Source organism: Lutzomyia longipalpis, chromosome 2 (assembly GCF_024334085.1).
Source record: "Lutzomyia longipalpis isolate SR_M1_2022 chromosome 2, ASM2433408v1".
NCBI lineage: Eukaryota > Metazoa > Arthropoda > Insecta > Diptera > Psychodidae > Lutzomyia > Lutzomyia longipalpis.
The window spans coordinates 26914661-26936168 of record NC_074708.1 but is presented as its reverse complement, the minus strand read 5'-3'; the positions used below and the strand labels follow the sequence as shown (position 1 = coordinate 26936168).

Below are 21508 nucleotides of genomic sequence, written 5' to 3'. Positions count from 1 at the left end.
TTATAAAAATAATATTCTTGTGAATGAATGAATGAATTGCATTATCCTTAGCAGGATATTCTTTGTGATGTTGCGTGACGTTCCATATCTTACCATGGCAACATTATTAACCCACCAAACACCTGTAGTTTATTTATTTCGACGGGAAATTGGGAAAAGAAAATATATTACCTATAACTTGTTTTTCAATTGTACCAATAAAAACAAAACAGGGTGAATAGAATCCGCAGTAAAGTCTAAAGGAGTGTGAGAGGAGTTTGCTTAAGCTGCAATCCTGAAGCTCTGGGAGGTTTGGTCTCCAATCAAATCAACTGAATGAAAAATTTATCGTCCTTATCAGCACTTCTTCCTAAAACCATTCAAACTCCATTACTCACACCCAATATTTCCTTGTTTTTCCACCAATTAACCCATGTCAATTCATCATGGGAGAAATCTCATTTTCTTTTTAAATTGCCTTATCAACATATGATTCAATGTCTGAATATAAACTCCGTGATAAGAAGGCATTTTATTCACAAAAATATCTCAAAGTTGTTATGCTTTTTAATCAGTTTATTAGCATAGTATAGAGTGTGAGACAATCATCAATATAGGGGGGTTTCTTAGGTGCGTTGTTGTGAGATTGAAATCACTCTGTGAGCTCTCATTATTGGTGTTGTTTGATTAAACAAAAAAAAAAAGGTATATTTGTACAAGATATGAAAAACATTTGTAAAGTGTGTGATATGTACCTGAAATCAGTCTGTGTTGATTTTTAATTAAAAGGTAAAATGAGATAAAATTTAAAAGATTCTCCATTAAAGCATAAAACACTTGTCCTGTCCAAGTTATAAAAGTTGTTCCGGAAAGAGAACTTTTATGTTGACTCGTTCTATTTTCTGAAAGCATTTTTTATTCTTTTTCAATTTGAACAACGTGTTTTTGTGCATTCTTTTTGCACTCAAAAAAAAAAGAGCTGGATGGATGCTTTTTATTCTGTGGACCTTTCTCGCTACAGCTGACTTACTTCTGGGTGCTTTTCCAACGAGAATTTCGTTGAATTTTAAGTATGTTGTACAGAAGAGTATGATGGACCAATATTTTGCTACGGCGTCTTTTTTACTCCATTTTTATGAAATATGTATGTACATGTAGGTATTTGCTTTACTACGCGGATTTGTGTGCTTTTCCCAATTTGTTCTTCGATGGAAAAACAAGCAATTTATCTTCAAAAATAACCCGAGACAATGCTTAAGAGAGAAGAAAAAACCTCAAGCGTGCTCAACATGGTTCATTCAATGGAAAATCCTAATCGCGTCGAATCACAATCATGTTTAATAAATTTATGATATCATAAATATTGATCTTGGTACTTCCGCACAAGAAATTTCTTTGTCAGCACATCAATAAAGTGATAATAAATGTATTTAGTGCCATCTCTACTCCACAGAGAGCCATTAAATATGAATAAATATGACAACTTTATTCATTTTCACAGCATTTCAATGTAATAATTCGCTCTAAAAAAAAGGGAAAAAAGAGTGAAAAAGAACATAAATCATCCCATGAGGATATATGAGAATTTATTATTTTACTGCACTCTTTCGCCCAATAACGAGATCTTATACTTTAGAAGAAGAATGGGAATTGAAAATTGAATTGAGGCTCATGAACACACCTCTCATGAAATTGGCATAGCACGATGGAAATTTGAATGGAAGAAGTTTTATTGGGGCCTTTTTGTGTTCTTTTTTTTTGTTCAAAGTAAAACAACGCTGAGAGAGAGAGAGAAGATATTAAAGAAATTGCTCTTGCATATCGCAATTTGAATGTGGTCGCGGATTCTGTGTTTTATTTTTTCTGTCTGCTGCCTTACATAAAAAGATGGAAATTCATTTCATTTCCATAATGGAAGAAGAAGAAAAAAAAACCTTCACCAATTGAACTAAGGCTGCTGTTAGGTGAAATTGTTGTTAAATGCATTATGTGTGTTGCTATTTTTCGCTATTGCCTTCTGCGAAACCCCTTTTTTGTTGTTCTCACCATAAAACGGAAGATGCATCGATAGATTTCAATTAAAATTACATACAGCGTTGTGGAAAATACAGGTTGGAAAATTGATATTCCAGGGTTTGTTTCCGTATGTATTTATTTATCTCATTCACTTTTCAAACACAATGGATTGATATATTGGTGCAGTGAATGCAGGTTACTTGGAAAGTTTGTTTTCTTATTTGGTTGTTATTTGTTTAGCTGAAATTTAGTCACGAATTTATGTGTAATCAGAGCTAATAATTAACAAAAAGGCAGAAAGATGAAGTAAAAAAGGAGAAAAAAGTAAAGAAATATCGAGATTCGAACCCACTACTTTACGATTGAATCGATGTACTCTAACGGATTGCACCAACAAAATACTAGAGATAATAGTTAGGATATAAGATATTGGATTCATTCAATTTTTTTTTTTAGCTATTTTCAAGAGAAAAATTCAAGTTTTAATAAATTAATTTTAAAAAAATCAGTTCCACGTTCTTTTAGCTCAACCATCAAACTTAAGAAATCACCAACATCCTGCTTATTGATTTATAGCAGCTTTAGTTGATTTTTTAGCTGTGATTCTTTCGAAGAAAAGAATAGCACAGCTTCTGTGTACCACCTAAAATGCAATGTTGTCCGATCGGGCTCAAACTTGGTATGAGCACGAATTAGGGTCCCCTCATTCCAAAAAACGTATGCTCCAAAAAATGTTTCCGTCCGTCCGGCCGGCCGTCCGTCCGTCCGTCCGGATTACAACGCTTAATTACGAGAGAACGGTAATAGATAGAGACTTGCGGTCAACGGCAAAGTCTAAATATCGACTGGAAGAAATCCGATTATGAGGTCAAATCCACCCCCCCACCCCTCCGTCCGCCATTTTGAATAACCTCAAAATTTTGTTTTCGCTATATCTCAGCCTCTGTAATAGCTAAAAATCTGAAATTTTGATATGTTGTAGGGGCCATCAAGACCTTTCCAACGATATATCATTTTCGAAAATCGGTTAAGCCGTTTAACCAATATGGCCGTCACAATTTTTCATCGAAAATCGACCATAACTCGAGAACGGCTTGACCGATTTTGATCAACTCAAGCTCAAATGAAAGCTCTCAGCAAGCCCTACAACTTTCTAGAACATCCAAAGTTTCAAAAGTGACCGCTAGAGGGCCAAAAATCAAAAACAAAATTTTCGATTAGTTTTCGATGAATATCTCGAAAACTGTACGATAGATTTGGATGAAATTTCAGTATGTTATAGTTGACTATATTATCTAGCTCCCTGCCAAAAATGAAGAAAATCTATGTCGCCGTTCTCGAGATATAGCCTTCCAAAGTTGGCACGTCATATCTCGGGTTCTACATGTCCGATTTTAATCAACTCAAGCGCAAATGAAAGGTTTCGTGAAGCCCTACAAATGTCTAGAACATTGCAATTTCGAGAAATGACCGCAAGAGGCGCTAAAGTCAATATTTTCATATCCAAAATTTTTAAGTCTAAATATCTCAAAAACTGTACTATGCATTTTGTTAAAATTTCAGTATGTTATAGCTGAGGTCAAGACCTTTCCAACAACAGGTTATTTAAGAAAATCTATGGAGCCGTTAAGGAGATATAATGGTTTTAATTTTTTATTTAATCAACACGCAAATTCTTAGGCGCCCCGCGAAGCGGGGCGCCTTATATATAAGGAATATGAATATAAATGCAGAGTAAAATATAACGGTAATATATAAATATATATAGTTGCATGTTTAATTAATACGCTAACTATTTGGCGCCCCGCGAAGCGGGGCGCCTTATATATAAGGTATATAAATATAAATGTAAATGCAAAGTAAAATATAACGGTAAAATTTTAATATATATATAGCTGCATGGTACAGATTAAGGAGAAAAGGGAATGTACATGGTAAGTTTCACTTACGGGCTGTGATTCTTCCTTCAGAGGCCAAGTTAAATATATGTAAATGCAAAGTCTAATATATATCTGCAGAGTATGGATTAATCAGAAAAGGGAATGTACTGGAAAGTTTCACTTACGGGCTGTGATTCTTCCTTCAGTGATCAGTCTAAGTGTGATATTTGATATAAGTTTGGTGGTGCAAACTCTGGGGAAGGATGACTCGCGCCACGAATCACAGCCAATGCGCGAGTTAGCCTTCCCCCAGAGTTTGCACCACCAAACTTATATCAAATATCACACTTAGACTGATCACTGAAGGAACAATCACAGCCCGTAAGTGAAACTTACCAGTACATTCCCTTTTCTGATTAATCCATACTCTGCAGATATATATTAGACTTTGCATTTACATATATTTAACTTGGCCTCTGAAGGAAGAATCACAGCCCGTAAGTGAAACTTACCATGTACATTCCCTTTTCTCCTTAATCTGTACCATGCAGCTATATATATATTAAAATTTTACCGTTATATTTTACTTTGCATTTACATTTATATTTATATATTTTCTAGTCTCTTTGGTATACATTTTGGCATGAAGAACACTATGAGTCACAATTTGTATTAAATGGTTAAAATGGATGAGATTTGAGAATTTGTGAGACAATTCGACTTGCTTAGGCAAAACGGTACACACACCGCGAATTGCAAAAGGGGAGAAGAAGTTAAAATAAGAACTTGAGCGTGTGGCTTCTGTACGCTTTTTTTTGCTTCTTATTTTGCCATGTTGGAGAAGACAATTGCAGAAGTATAAAAGTCAAGAACAGTTAGAATCTGGGAAAAGTTGGATTTTTTAACGAATATCTCTATTAAACTATACTTGTCTTATGCGCTTTTTTTTGTGCAGAATGGTGCGGGAATTGAATTTCTCTGGAGAAGCGAGATTAAATACTTCCCAAAGATTTGTCCCATTCTCTCAGGTGTAATTGTTGCTTCTTTTTTTTATAATTATTATAACTCTTTTTTTCCATGAATTATGATAATCGCAAAGAAATATCATTTTAATTAATTTTTCTCTATTTTATTCCACATCATCTCATGATTTAAGAGCCTCCATGCCATGTGCAAGTCTCTCTTTCTTTTTCTTTTTTATATCTTAGACCAAACAACTGGTTATCGTCAATATTGGAGTTTAGTTTTATAAGTGGCTTCCAACTTACAGACACACTGCAAAAGCAACATATAAAATTGTTTTTATTGGTGCACTCTCAAGACACTCAATAGACAGACATTGGGTGAATGTCAGTGAAAATTGCCTACACGATAGAATTAGATCACAATAATTATTTCGCGCCTATTGATCTTATACTCCGTCTAAAGCAATTTGATTTGCGATGACCTCAAAAAAAAAGTTGATTCATCAAGTCAGTGACTTTTGCGAAATTCTCAAACGAAATGCCCCCTTTGTTGCCTTTTTCACTCACATTCATCCACTTTTATTCTTTTAAACATTTTTCTAAAGTTTTTTCTGTCTGTCTTGACGTGCTCAATAAGAAGGTGTTTTGCCACAAAATGATTCTTAATTTTTTTTTCGGTGTGTGTTTAGTTGAAAAATCGTCCATTGAAATAGTTTCTAGAGTGTGAAGTTTTATTATTGAAAAAACAATTTAGAGAGAGAATAAAAAAATAAAGGGTTATTCTAGGGCTGATGAATCATTTCTTCAATTTTAATTTTGGAAGAAAACTTTGATAAGAAAAGCTTTTCCATGAAGAGATTCTCACCACAAATACTTCTATGCATGGTGGGATTAAAATGAGCATGAAGACAGGGTGAGTTGAAATTATTAGGCTAAAGTTTAAAGTTTTTTTATTGGGATATTTTTCTTTGATTTTTAATTGTATGGTTTTTATTGGATTGATGATTAAAATTAAAATAATTAAATTTTATTTTAATATCTTTTCTTTAAAACTTTAATAATTCTGAGATTCCATTTAGCAAATTGTTGGAATTGACATATTTTTAATGTTTTCATTTTTCTTAGGATTTTTCTTAAACCTGGTTTTCCGATGTTGGTTACATTTGAAGCCTAATTTTTGAAGAGTAAGAAAATCACTTTTCGCCATTTTAGGTGCGACGCCATCTTGAGATTTTCCGACTTTTTCACAGAAAGACCCTAAAGCACAAAAGTAGGTTTTTCTCAGGATCTACTGGATGGATTTTGATGGGGTAAAAAGTAAATGAAAGAGGAAGGATTTGCGGAGAATGTACCGGAACAGATTTTTGAATTTTGACTCAGAAGTTGAGAAAAATCAATAAGAATATTTATCTACTATTCGACTAATATTTATCTTCGACATTTTTCTAGTTTTCTAAGTCCCAGAATGGAAATTCGAAATTCTGTTACTTCAAAATCTGCATTGGCATTTCCTCTTCCATTTGCTTTTTACCCCATCAAAATTCACCCAGTAGATCCTGAGAAAAACTTACTCTTACATCAAAAGATGGCGTCGCACCTAAGATTGCGGAAATTGATTTTTTTTACTCTAGAAAAACCCCAAGAAAAATAAGACAAAAAACATTTAATTTCACCAGCTCTCAAAAGTGACCCCTCTTAAAGAAATATATTTTTTTAACGAATAAAAAGTATACATAAACCAAACTTAAACACAAATTCTTACCACCCTGTAACTATTCCGACATGGTTTTGTGCTTTATAATTTTTTTGCCACTCATGGAATTATTATATTCTTCGTCTATTAAGTAAATAAATTGAGTGGGTAATTTGAAAAAGAGAAGCGTAAAGAAGCAAAAGAAATTGAATTGAAGGAAAATCCAAACAGAGCAATTTCTTTATACTTAATTAGATCAGCAAGGTCGCTTTGAAGTTCATTTCACTTTTTTTCGCGTTTGATTGAAAGAAAAAAATAATATTTATTAAAGAACCTCCACGATGTAATGTTACGAGGTTTAAAAGCTATGTTATCACTTTAACACTGAACTGATAACACCTTTTTGCTGTCTTGTTATTTGTTTGTGTGTGTGCTTCATTCGCGCGCGCATTGTTTTGAAGAAAGGCACGTAAGGAAACCATTAAAAATGCCGAGGGCAAAGTGAAAAGCGCACGGTCAAAGAACTTCTCTCGTGATCAAAGTGAATGTCAATGTAGGGATTTTGTGGTATTATTACCTTCTCTTTTCTTAATGTTTTTTTCAGCTTAATGTTTTTTTTTGGGTGAAATTGATTTAAATACAATGATTGAAATAATTTCAAATATTTCTTTAAAAATTCCTTTTTTTACACCACAAAATGTAGTAAAATAATTTATGGAGAAGTAAAATGAGAAAGAGTGAAAAAAAAAAGAATTTTATTCACGTCTAGACCTTTCAATTTAGCTCAACTCATGCGTAAAGTTCGCGCAATTTCCAAGAGCGTGGCTGAAATTTAATACACTCCTCCTGATTCAATATCAAGTTTATGTCTTCTGTGGTGTTGATTTTTCATTTCTACCTCTCTTTGTCTTCCGGGGCAAGAATTTGATACATTTTCTTGCCGGTTGATGAGTGAAGGAACAAGCCATTTCTTTCTATTCCCCACTTAAATGTTAGTTTCAATGCTTCTCTTTTTTTTCTTCTATTTCAGCACAAAGATGAAATGTGCGGTGAAGATCAATGATCGCCATTTGTGAAATTATTGCCTAATTGTTTCATCGATCATACGCGACATTTGCACACCCCAGCTGGGGCAAAGATGGTGGAATAATGTGTAAATTGTTGGAGCAATAAGTGGCAGAAGAACGTCCATAAGATTTGCAATTTAACGCCTAGGCGACGGATGTTCTGGCACGGATCGCCCAGAGGATCGTTCCACTGTTGAAGGTAACCCAACCATCACCATGGAGGCTCGCAATGATGTTAAAATCATCCGTGCGCCATCTCTAAAGCGTGGCAAAAATGACGAAAGCCTGAGCAATCGGGTAAGAATATTAGTTTCTTTGTGTTGTAATTCAACCTTTTTTCTTACGCCTGTCTGAGAGAATTTTTATGGAATTGTGTTTCAAGATGAAACAAAACAATTTCTTGATATTTAAAAATCATGTTTAACACCTACATTGAGAAATTTTTGATTGAAGTGCAATTTACTGTGAACGAATCAATTTTTACACTGACTTACATAAATTTATGATCACTTCTGGGGATTTTTTTTTGTGGGAAGTGTTGTACACCTAATGGATTCAAATGGGAGAGATTTACCTTCAATATGGGAAAAGTTTTGTGCACCATTCACAATCAACTTGAAGCAATTTTGAGCTTTTAAGAGGAAAAAATTTTGAATTTTATGCAAATACTGGGATTGAATATTCACTGAAAGAAATTATATTTTGAGGGCTTTTTAATTGACTTATTTTAAATACTTTTGAGAAAAAAAACAAAATTATGAATCCCCAGGGGGTAGACAAAGCCCTTTTTTACCCGAACACAGCAAATAATGGCGGACGGTTTGCAGAGAAATATAAGGAAGAAAATGACGTCACTTTATTTCCAAAAAGTGCATCAAAATTTTTAAAATCAGTTTTAGTGCATTAATCTTCGTGAGACACCCCTCAAAAGCTATCAATCGATAGAATATTAAATTATCTATCCAGTGGTGGTGGATTTTTTCAGATTGAAGCATTTTCCTGGGTGTCTCAGCGAGTGAGCAGTGAATTAGTTGGTGTTCCACTTCGTGGCCAACACCAAGTATTGTAATCGTCGGAAAAACCGACCACCTCAGATCGGGCTCAAACTTGGTACGAGCACGTTTTAGACATCCCACATTACGAAAATGGTGGTGGAAAAAAAAGTGTTCCGGCCGGCCGGCCTGCCGGCCGGCCTGCCGTCCGGGACTCCACATTTTGCCTTATAGCTCGAGAACGGTAACAGATAGAGACTTCGGGTTTGAAGTTTTCTATAGAAATGTGGGTGTAAATTTTCATTTTTTCGCATTTTCAAAATCCAATATGGCCGCCGTCCGCCATTTTGAAATACCGTCAACCTCTTCCCTTATAGCTAGAGATCTGAAATTTTAGTACGTTGTAGGGCTCAGTGAGCTGTTTTCATCGATAATTCATACTTGAAAATCGGTCAAGCGGTTTAGCAAATATGGCGGCCTAAAGCAAAAAGTGTTTTTTCGATATAACTTGAGAACGGCTTAACCGATTTTGACCATCTTGGTATCAAATGAAAGGTTTCAAGAAGCCCTACAACTGTTTAGAACATTCCGAGTTCCTAAAATGGCCGCAAGAGGCGCTAAAGTCAAAAACAAAAATTGCCTAACTTTAAGGGGCAATATCTCCGAATCCCCATTAGGCAAATCTTTTAAATTTTGATATGTTGTAGCAGAACTAATAATCTTTCACCAGTCCGAAAATGAAGAAAATCTATGTCGCCGTTTAGAAGATATCGCAGTTTGAAAAATTCTTGAATTTGAAAAGTTCTAAGAGTCATATCTCCTGAACTGCTTGTCCGATTTTGCTCATCTTGGTATCAAATTAAAGGTTTTGCAATTCTCTACAACTTTCTAGAACATCAGAAACCTCTAGAACTATTCCTTCAGGATAAAAAATGCGAAAAACTGTTTTAGTAAAACAAAATCCGCCATTTTGTGTTCTAGCGGTGACCTTGAAAAGTATCAAAATTTATCCCATATTCTAGCTTATTTTAAGACCTTTCCACAACTAGTCAAGAAATTTCTGTAGGTGTTATAGAACCTGAGATATGACCATTTTTATGCACCAATTTACTGAATTTCACAAAAAAATCTACTTTGCCTACTAATTCTGCCCACTAATCGCATTACAACGCATAAACAAACTTCTACACGTTGTGGGACACCAACTCTTATAACTGGACGCGTTATGATTGACTTCCTATGGAAATAGAGTCTTTGTCTACCCCCTGTGAATCCCTTTTTTTTTAATTTTCAAAACAATTTAATGGTATTTTATCACAAAGAAAATAAATTCGAGGTAAAGAGTTAAGTAGGGGAAGACGGGGTAATTTGATCACTTTGGCAAAGACATTAATGGCAATTGGCGGTATTCTAAGATAAATATAAAGATCAAAATAAAGAAAAAAACCAAGATTTGGTATTCTACTTTAAAATTCCAAGAAATTTTCAGGATAATCTTGGAAATTCAAAATATTTCAAGATTTGGTATTCTAAGATAGAGATTTACGGTCGAACCATAACCTAAAAATCTTGTTTCTTCATACAACTTCCAAGACTTTTAGTATTCTGAGATACGAATCAAAATCAAAATAAAGATTTACAAAATGAGTTGTCAAAAGAGACTTGGATAAAAATATTCCAAGATTCTGTATTCTACGATAGAGATTTACGGTCTTATTATAACGTAAAATGTCTTGGATTTATGTGAAATTCCAAGACGGTTTTGGGGTCCTTTGAAAAATTGGTTTTTAAATGAGGTAAAGGCAATGTAAATTCAGTATGGGAGATATGAAAACTCTTGTACAAATATGGGATGCAGATGCAAAATGACGGGTTTTTGCCGGAATTGTGTTCACTCCATCTTACTAATGATAGAGTGACCTCCGGGTTGTACCAGGATTGTCAAATCTTGGACAAATACGTGATGTTGGTGCAAAATTTTTTGTTTTTCACTGGAATTGTGGTCACTTCTCCTTTGTAATGGTGGAGTGACCTCCGGATTGGGGATCTCATCCCCGGATTGTCACATCCTGGACAATCCTGGGATGCTGGTGCAAAAATGTATGTTTTTTGCCGGAATTATGGTCACTTCTCCTTTGTAATGATAAAGTGACCTCCAGATTGGGGATCTCATCCCAGGATTGTCACATCCTGGACAATCCTGGGATGCTGGTGCAAAATTGTGGGTTTTTCGCCGGAATTGTGGTCACTCCTGATTGGTAATGATGGAGTGACCTCCAGATTGAGGCTCTCATCCCAGGATTATCAAGTCCTGGACAATTAGGGGATGCTGGTGCAAAATTGTGGGTTTTTCGACGGATTTATGGTATTCCATAAATTATTTTTCCTATTAGTAATGTTGGAGTGACCACTACTCTGGCGAAAAAGCCACAATTTTGCACCATCATTTCCTTATTGTCCAGGGCTTGATAGTTCTGGGATGAAATCTCTAGTCCGGAGGTCACTTTATCATTACCAATGAGAAGTGACCACTAATCCTGGAAAAAAATTAAAAAATTGCCCCAGAATCCCAGGATTGTCCAGGATATGACAATCCTGGGATGAGATCCTTAATCCGGAGGTCACTCCATCAATAGCAAGAAGAAGTGACCACGATTCCTAAGAAAAATTCAAAATTTTGCAGTAGCATACCCACCCCCCCCCCCCCCAGTTACCGCCAAATTATCATAATCTGGAGGCAGAAAGCACCTCTCCGACAATATTCATTCCATTCCCGAAGAAATAATGCCTGGGAATAATAGCCGAGATTATACAATCAGGGCTCTTGGATGTAATGGCAATAGGGAAGAAATTCCCATGAAGTGTTTAAATTTCGTTCAATTGTCATCCGAGAGCGAACGAGAAAGCGCAATAGAAAAAATTAATGCGTTAGAAAGAGATATCGCTAAAGTTTTCTTGGCGCGAAGCTGAAAACAAGAAACTGACAAGTAGGATAACGCAAATTTTGATTTTACTTTCCTGGATAATTCGTCGTAAAGTAGAATACCGACAGTCTTGGTCTTTATTTTGATTTTTATCTTGATCTTGAAAGGTGTCTCTATCCTAGAATACCACCCAATATCTCATGTATAGTAAATGCTAGAAAATCCATTTCTCCACAGTTTATACTCCCCATAGAGATAATCAATCGTACAAAGTTTGAATAAAATCCGATCATTAGATTTTCTTTTATTTGTTAAAAATCATTTTTTCACTTTTTTTCAAATGGTCTTAGCCTTTTGGGAGTTCGACTTTACCGATAAATTTTTTTATCGCTTAAAAATTAGCTTTTACGTCACTAAGGGTCATTAATCCCTCATAAACACGATAGTGTCATCCATTTTTCGATATTTCACACAGTTTTTCCTGTGGAAATGGTTTTATCCGGAAAATTGGAATTTATTAATGATTATTAGCTAAGTATGACAAAAAATTTAAGTTAGAAAAAGAAATTTACGATAATTTGAAAAATAGTCTTTTTATGCTTCGGAAAATGTTTCAGTTTAAGGCTCTTTGAATATCTGACAAATTACTGGAACCCTATCACCCTAAAAGATAATCGAAAAAAAATTATTTTTTATTCTCCAAAAATTTTCATGTTTAATAATTTATGCGCCAAAGAGTCCAAATTACTCTTGCTTAGGGGTAATTTGGTCACTTTTAAAGGGTCTAGGAAATTGGAAAATTCACCTATTTCTCATCGGGGTAGAGAAAAGTGTTATATGGGGAAGATGTAGGCCGGAAAATTTCCTACAAAATAAAGTTTGATATATCCCAAAAACCGCCAAAGTAGCCAAATTACCCTGTTCTCCCCCACTCGATCAAAAACAATGAAAAAGAAAATTTATTTCCAAGTTTCCCCGAAATGGTTATCTTGTCCCCCACCTTCGGTTTGTTCATTCAGAGAGACTGGTCAACGGTGCTGATAAAAAAGTCTAATCATCTTCTAAAACCTCTTGATGTCACTTTTAGCGCATAAGCCTGGTTTATTACCCCCATGTCCAATACAATTGAATCTTCTATCTCTAAAACACACAGAGATTAAAATCAATTTTAGATTTTTCTTGCATTAAATTTTCACTCCAGCATAATATGTTTATTTACACCTGTACGTCACTGTTCCAAAGTAGGTAGGTACCTATACATGTTTTACGTAAAGAGCAAGTTTTGCAAATGAAATAAAAAATGCTGCAATTTTCAACCATAGATAGTGTTTGGCCATTTAACATGAATGGGCAGTAAATTAAATCTCATTACTATTTTTGATGAATTAATTGTGTACTTAATAGCTCGATGACTGAAGTTGTGGGGCCATTTATTTGAAAACTTTATTACATCTATATCCCATTTTGCCAGCGCGAGGAGGTAAATTGTGAATGAAGCTTTATATGGGTGGCAAAAAGATTGAATCTTCGTGCGCGTTTATGCTGAAAAGCATGCCAAACGTGACTGGCTTTGAAAAGAATTTCCATCGACTCGTGTAACTCTAATGAATTTGCAATTTGCGGATATTTTAATATTGAGAGGGAGAGAAAAATTTATTCTTTTAATCATTTTTCCTCTTCATCGCTTAAAACACACCTTGGCGGGAAAATTTTACCACGTTTCATGCGCCAAAGCAATTATTTTGCAATATCTCTTAAGAATGTTTATTTTTTTTTCTTGCCAACATCGCATCTTCCTGACAGATGGAGAAAGTTAAAAAAAAATTGATTTTTTCTTCTTCACAAAATTCCTCGTTTTTGTCTCACTTCTCATGGGGTGGGAAGTGAAAGAAGTTTTTGAGCACCTGCTTAAAATTCTGACTTATTTCGTGCCAATGTTTTCTCGCATTTGGTTTTCTTTTGGAGTTGCGAATACGAACAATAGAAGTGAATTAATGTATGGAGTTTGTTATGTATGTAAAGGAAAAAATTTAAATATCGAAAGTACCTCTCGTACTGTGAGAATATATTATTTATCAATTACGATAAATTGGGTCAATTGGAGTGAAATGATCGTTTTGCTATTGAGAATGGTGATGTTAGTTGAAGAATAGAAGTTTGCTTGATCACTCGGTGCAGAGATGGCGCTGTAAACATTTAATCCTTAAAATATTGAATATTTTCAAGAAATTAAATATTCTTTATAAATTTAACAACAAAAATGCAAGAAAAGCATTGAGAATCGGACATTTCAGTGATCCAATACTTGATGTTTGTGTATGAGGGAGAGACATGGAGAATGACATGATCTCCAAACATAGAAATACCTAAACTCCAACGCAATTGTCGGCTGCTTTTGCTTGAGCAACAACTACCATATACCTAAGAAGTTGGTATGTAAGAGATTTTTCAATGTAGTGTGTGTCACACTTAATTAATATAATCAACACCACATAGTGATCGATAGGAGGCATTTTGCATTTTCTGTATGTACGTGTACAACCATGCTGTTCGCTTAAGAAACAATAAGATGCAAAAAAAAGACGTTAGCTGTGCGATAGAAAGAAAAGTCAGTTGGCACAGTGGCTCAAACACATATCCCTCTGAATCTCCTCTCTTGTATAACAATGAGACGTGTGCTTGCGGAAAAATAAGAGAGAAGAAAATGGCACAGAAGCAAAAATGGCAAGATAACAAATAAAGATATCTTCGGGGGAGAGACAGCCAGAGAGTATGGGTACATATGGTAAAGGAGGAAAATGAACAAGGTGGAGTGAAGTAAAGTAAAAAAAAAGAGACACCACACACACCTTTATTTTTAAACACTTTTTTATCTCTTTTTTACTCCTCAACTCACAAACAAATGAGTTATGAAACGATTTTTAAATACTTTTTTTCTCTATCAATCAATGGGTGGTTCGCCCAATAAAATTCATATCAATGTTTTTGATTTTTTTATCTTCCTTGAAAAACATATTCAAGGAAGAGCATTGATGGCAAAGAAGTATTTTTGAAGGTTTTATTTATTTTTAGGAAGTGTTTTATTGACGTTTTTTTGGGTGCCTGTGAATCATAAAAATACAGGAGATTTAAATAAAATTAGTTAGATGAATTTTGGGGAGATTTTTTAATTTTCTCACCAGAGGGCGAAGAGTTAGTGGCGACATCTTTTAACAAATTTCAATTAGGAAAGAAGTCATAAGTTTTAATTATAAGATTAGAAGAATTTTAATTAGTTGGTGTTCCACTTCGTGGCCAACACCAAGTATTGTAATCGTCGGAAAAACCGACCACCTCAGATCGGGCTCAAACTTGGTATGAGCACGTTTTAGACATCCCACATTACGAAAATGGTGGTGGAAAATTTTTGATCCGGCCGGCCTGCCGGCCTGCCGGTGGTCCAAACTTTGCCTTATAGCTCGAGAACGGTAACAGATAGAGACTTCGGGTTTGAAGTTTTCTATAGAAATGTGGGTGTAAAATTTCATTTTTCGCATTTTCAAAATCCAAGATGGCCGCCATCCGCCATTTTGAAATACTGTCAACCACTTCCCTTCCAGCTAGAGGTCTCAAATTTTAGTATGTTGTAGAGCTCAGTGAGACGTTTTCATCGACAATTCATACTTGAAAATCGGTCAAGCGGTTTAGCAAATATGGCGGCCTAAAGCAAAAAGTGTTTTTTCAATATAACTCGAGAACGGCTTGACCGATTTTGATCATCTTGGTATCAAATGAAAGGTATTGAGAAGCCCTACAACTGTCTAGAACATTTCAAGTTTCAAAAACGTCCGCAAGAGGCGCTAAAAACAAAAACAAAAATTGCCTAACTTTAAGGGGCAATATCTCCGAATCCCCATTAGGCAAATCTTTTAAATTTTGATATGTTGTAGCCTGACTCAATATCTTTCACCAGTCCGAAAATGAAGAAAATCTATGTCGCCGTTTAGAAGATATGGCCATTTGAAAAATTCTTGAATTTGAAAAGTTCTAAGAGCCATATCTCCTGAACTGCTTGTCCGATTTTGCTCAACTTGGTATCAAATTAAAGGTTTTGCAAAACTCTACAACTTTCTAGAACATCAGAAACCTCTAGAACTATTCCTTCATGATAAAAAATGCCAAAAACTGTTTTGGTGAAACAAAAATCCGCCATTTTGTGTTCTAGTGGTGACATTGAAATGTATCGAAACATATGTCAGATTATAGCTTATTTCAATACCTTTCCATAACTAGTCAAGAAATTTCTGTAGGTTTTATAGAACTTGAGATATGACCATTTTTATGCATCAAATTACTGAATTTTACAAAAAAAATCAACTTTGCCTACTAATACTGATCACAAATCGTATTATAACGCATAAACTAACTTCTATACGTTGTGGGACACCAACTCTTATAACTGGACGCGTTATGATTGACTTTCTTTTTGTCAATTCGTTGTGTTTCGATACACAATGGATTAATTAAAATAAAGCAGAACATCGATTGAATACAAAAGAACAATCTCTTTTGAAGAAAAAGCTTTTCTTAAAGCTCTGTCTTTCTTCTATAATTTTTGTTTTATTCTCTCTAAAATTCAAATCAATCAATATTGTTAATCACTGTTCAAAATATTCATGATAGTTCTGTATCAGGCCGACATTTCGATTCCAATTAATAGTTTCCTCAGGCCTTCACGGAGTAAAATGAATACTTAAATCATAAATAATTTTACAAAATTTGATGGACATTTTAGCAAATCGAATCATCCACATTTTAACATCCAACACAGTATAAAGCTCTGTGGAAGCTTTGTAAAATATCAACATTCATTATGGGCTATTTTTCAGGCGCAATTATCTAAATCAGTCACTCAAATGGTATTTGATTGGCGCGATGAAGTGAATGGGGAAGAAAATTAGTGGCTATATTTTACAAATTCATTGTTCTTAATTGTATTTGAAATAATAAAACGTTGTACAGTGCAAATCATCTCTGACAGGTAAAATTTCTCCTCTTGCGCGTACACAAGGCCACAACACTTGAAGATTTTTTTTATTAATTGAACGTTTTCGCCAAATCTACGGGTATTGATTGCTTCTTTCACTTTGGTGTTGGAGGAGGTGAAAAGTGGATGAAAAACTTTACAAAGTTTTTTTTTTGGACATGAGTATGATGAGTTAGATGAAAGTCTACACAACACCCTATACTCTACGCGGCGCGGGTAAATTTTATTTATTAGCATAACGTCATATTTTGCTTGCTGGGCAGTTGGATATGCGAGGTGTGTGATTGTGTATTGGGTATGATGTAGTGACGGTGCATGAATGGATGGGGCAGTATGGGTGCGGGAAAGAGTTGGGAGTGAGAGATATTGTACCTATGTAGCTTCGGCTATATACCATTGAGGTTTTATATTATTGCTCAACTCACCTACCAATGTAGCGTTTGCTATATGGCTGTGAAGATACCAAAGTGAATTCTTGTTTTCCTCTGGTGTGTTTAGTTTTACGGTAACTTCCATCCGATATTCATAAACACGTACATTGTGGCGCGGTGTCCGCGTGAATGTCCGAAAAAAATTATTTAACCCATAAGTTTAATTTCTGTGCAATAAATGGCCAAAGGAACATCAATAGGATTATGTGATTAGCTTTTTCCGCGTCATTTATGCACAAATTGTCAACCTTGAAACGACTAATTAATTGCCGTGACTACGATGAAGATTTAATATACAAGAAAAGAAGAAAAAGAAGAAAAAAAACAACAACTAAAAGCAAAAAAAAAAGAAGATTAAGATAAAAAAAATCTCTCTCAGTATATTGTTTAAGTATATATTGTCTTGAGAGATTCTCCGCATGGAAGTGTGAAAACCAGAGGATTTACAGTGTTGTGTGATGCTGAAAAATGTAAAGTTCTACTTAATTCATCTGTGTTTTGTGTGAATTAATGTGTAGAGAAGTTATAAATTAAATTGCTTGTTATTTTAAAAAAAAAAAGTAAAATAAATCAAATCCTCATCAAAATGTTTGCACCGAGAAATTCATCACCGAATCAACTATTCAGCAATGAGGATATAGCTGCATATCAGGTGATTTATCTTTTTGCGTCGTCGCCAAAAAAAGCTCACCATCGTGTCACTCTGGAAACTTGGTCAAATCAAGCAAAACTATTTTCAAGCAGTGCGCGCATGATGATCTAATCGACAAAATAAATAGGCAAAAGAATAATAAATACTTTATTATAGTTAAAATAATAAAAATGTATAAAGTGTTAAATCCAATAACAAATACGCAAAAGAAAAAGACAAACCAAGATGAAAATTTTTAAGTCATTATTCCTACACAAAAATCATAAATGTGGCTCAGTGGAAAGAAGTAGAAAAAATAAAACAGATGAGTTTGTTTCTCTTTCTTCTCTCCAGAAAGCACTCCAGCAGTGACATAGTGAATTTATTTAACTTATGCCCATATTTATAAGAAATATGCATTCATCGTGACAATATTATGGGGGATTCGCTCTTGCACTGTGTAAATAAATTAAGTTTCATCAGACTCACAAAGATTTTTCTTTATATTGAGATCTTTGATTTTTTTATGTGTTGAATACCTGGTGGGCCTGATGAAGGGTCTTAAAGTATTCTAATTGTTAATTCCGTTTAGAAAAAGGAACCGAATTCACGAAGATAGTTTACAAGAAAGAAAAAAAAACAATCATTCATGAGATTCGAACCTGGGACTTCAAGACGGAATACACGAGCTTTAACCAATTAAGCCATCAAGAGCATAATTTGAAATAAATAAACATTTATTTTATTTTAAATACAAATAACATTTTAGACAAAATTGTTGATAATTTATTGTGATCATAAAGTTGTAAAGACAGAATTTTTGCTTAAAGTTCATTTAAATATTTCTCTCGTTGCAAAACAACGTAAATGTCACCATCTAGGATAGATATTCTCACGTTACGAAATAACCATTCGCCATAACAATACACCCTGAATACAGAGAGAGAAAGAGCAAGAAAGAAAAAGGAATAGATTTTCAGATACATGATCAATGTGCTCTCGTTGTGTGATTGTCATCAATGGACTTATTGAGAGTTCATGAAAAATGGGCATAACATTTGTCACGATTTGAAAATCAAAATATTCAATTTATTGATTTTTCTGTTTATGCGCATATGGGTTTTTAAAATGAAAAATGTGTGCCTATCTGGATGGCATTTTCACATTATAATCTAATTTTCATTTAGCATTTCTTACTACCAAATCCACCCACACGTTGGAATTCCATTTGAGATACGTTACACATCTGCGTAGAGATTTCTTCTCGTGAATTTAGTGTCTCATGGTTTTTTGGCTTTCAAATCTAATATTTCATCTTGTCCATGTATTGAATGGAGCGCGGTGGGGAAAAAGATGGATGTCTCTTGGAGGAAAAAAAAATGAGAGTTTACTAGACAATAAAAGAGAAATAAATACGCCAAAGAACATTTTATATAGGTTAGGAGGTATATAGGAACTTTGCAGAGAAAAAGCTTTGGAACTTTGGGAAGTTTTCTTCTTCTTTTGAAAACAATAGACAAAACTATGAGTGATGAGAGGAAAAATCTTTAACAAAAAAAAAAAGATCTTTTCAATTGAGGTGTGTAATAAAAATGTATATTAAAATTTAATTATTACGTATTAGAAAATGAGAAAGAACTATCGAAGCATGAAAGGAGATAAAATATTTTACACGTTAACAAGTAAATGGAACAAAACTAGACTATTTAGTGTTTTGTGAGGTGGAGTCTTTATGGTATTTCAATGTGGAGAGCATAAAATATTCAATGAAAGTCTCCCAACACGATTGCTCTCTCCTCACCTTGTGTTCTGCATGCAGAAAAATTGTGTGTATGTACATAATATGGACCATTTATCATAATTTTTCTTCTCAAAAGAACATTCATCGTTCATTATGTAAATTTACATTTTTTTCTTCTACTTTTTCACACATCTTTGATTAATGACCATTGATGAGGAGGTGTGATTAGTTAAAACAAAAAAAACCGTCACTAAAGTATTTAAATTGTGTCATACAGAGTTAATTAATCTCAATAATTTATACGATTAAAGAGAAGAAAAAAAAACCCAAAAGAAAGAACCCTATTAGCCTCATTTGAATTTGGCACTAGATGGCGCCACTAAAAAGCCAAAAAAAACCCTCTTGCGGGAAAAATCAAATAATTCACTGAACTTTATAACAAAGTAAGAAAACTTCCTTTCCTCGTCATTTCTGACCTCAAAATGTTTGTAAAATATCATATTATGAATCTTTAGTACTTTCTTTTCCTTGCACATTACATACATCAAACAATTCGCAATTGTGCCAAAGTTCATTGGAAACTTTGCCAAAACTTCCAAACAATATAATTAAACTTTTCTATATCTATACAGCGCATTTTTTCTCTCGAAAGCTCAAAGTTCCTTGGTAATTGGAATCTCTTGTGATTTCCGAAGTTTTATACTTCTTTTTTTTATCTCTCAATTGCCCCAGATTGATTTACTGAATTATGTATTTTTTGTGTGATTGAATTGGGAAAAGATGCAGAAAACTGGTTTATCATGCAGAAAAAAAGACATGATTGTCAAGAAAACTCGTGGGAAGTGTCTTTATACAATATTAAAATGATCAATGGACAAGAAAAGTCTTTTCAAATATGTATAATTTTATTAAAATTATGCAAAAAGCCAAGGAAATACAAACCATGAATGAAATGCGATTGAAACTGATAAGGATTTTGTATTATGTATGTATGTTGGGTGTTTGTTTCTTCCGTCAAGTTTAGTTTCCATGCAATATTATTATATTGGCGGATTAGCCAGCCCAAGTTCATTGCCGTCTGTTATTTAATTAACAGTTTTGTGTGCCTACAGTGCAGAATAAGTAATTGGCAAAATGCTACAGCGGAAGTTTGATTGGAAACCATCAGCCAAAGAAACATTATATGTTGTAGAAAAAAAAGCCAATGAATGTTTGTTGGGGTTTTAAAGAAGAAGATGTATTATATGATGGAGTTATTGCTCAATAAATGTTTGTAAATATACCTTTACCGTATATGCATTGATTGATTTTCTTTTTCTTTGTTGTGTATCTTTGGAATTGAGGAAAAGAGGTGTTTGATTAGAAGTGTTGATGAGTGTGTCCGTTTGACTATTTAATCACATTGAATAACTTTTTTTTTCTATATTATACCTTCGTCACATTTATAAGTACAATGACATGTGCGAGATTTCTCGGTAGAATTTCTTCTTTCTCTCTCACCTTTATTGTTACTTAACACCATTATGGCTTGAGTGGAATTTTGAGTAGGTTCCATCATGGCCTCTAGGCCCTATGTGGAGACATTTAGCAGTAACACCAGAGAGAGGGATTTTGTGCGGGAACTTTAAGGTGCAATGAATGCATTTTATACACACATCACGGTACATTCAAAGTGGGACACAAAGTACAACACTTTGGTGAAATGTTGATGATGGGTCATTGACTGTAGTATGTTGAAATTAATTTTCAGAATTAAATTCTGTAAAAAATCCCTGCAAGAATTTCTTAAAATGGTTAAGTTTTGCCAAAAATACGAGGAATTGAAGATAGAAAACTAAAAAATCAAAATGGCGGCGATTGACAGAGTTCTATTAGTACGATCAGCGTCATCTATACGGCAAAATTAAGAATTGCGTTTTAGATAAGAAAATTGTCAAGAATATAAGTCATAACTAGGATTCGCATAAACCTTAAACAAACCATTTCATATTAAATGACTAGAAGAGATAGGAATTTCAAAAGGTTTCTAACTGAGAAGTACTTTGTTGTGCTTCAAAGAGAGGTACATAATACATACAGCACGTCATCATCTCAGTGTGTGATAGAAAAAGGCCTTATATGAATGACCAAGTTTCATGACAAGACAATAATAGTAATTTGTGG

General features: G+C 34.1%; 1 protein-coding gene across 6 annotated transcripts in view; it reads left to right on the top strand.

Moving 5' to 3' along the window:
• LOC129789828 (mitogen-activated protein kinase-binding protein 1) overlaps window positions 1-21508 on the top strand; it is a 61486-nt gene that overhangs the window by 14906 nt on the left and 25072 nt on the right. For 4 of the 6 annotated variants that reach the window (XM_055826878.1, XM_055826874.1, XM_055826881.1 and 1 more), the window contains exon 2: window positions 7564-7897. In XM_055826878.1, coding sequence (XP_055682853.1) covers window positions 7817-7897 — 81 coding nt within the window. In that variant the 5' untranslated portion in view covers window positions 7564-7816. Of the gene's footprint in view, window positions 1-7563; window positions 7898-16953; window positions 17626-21508 lie in introns of those variants that run through there. The other 2 variants (XM_055826875.1, XM_055826879.1) reach the window with 2 other exon arrangements.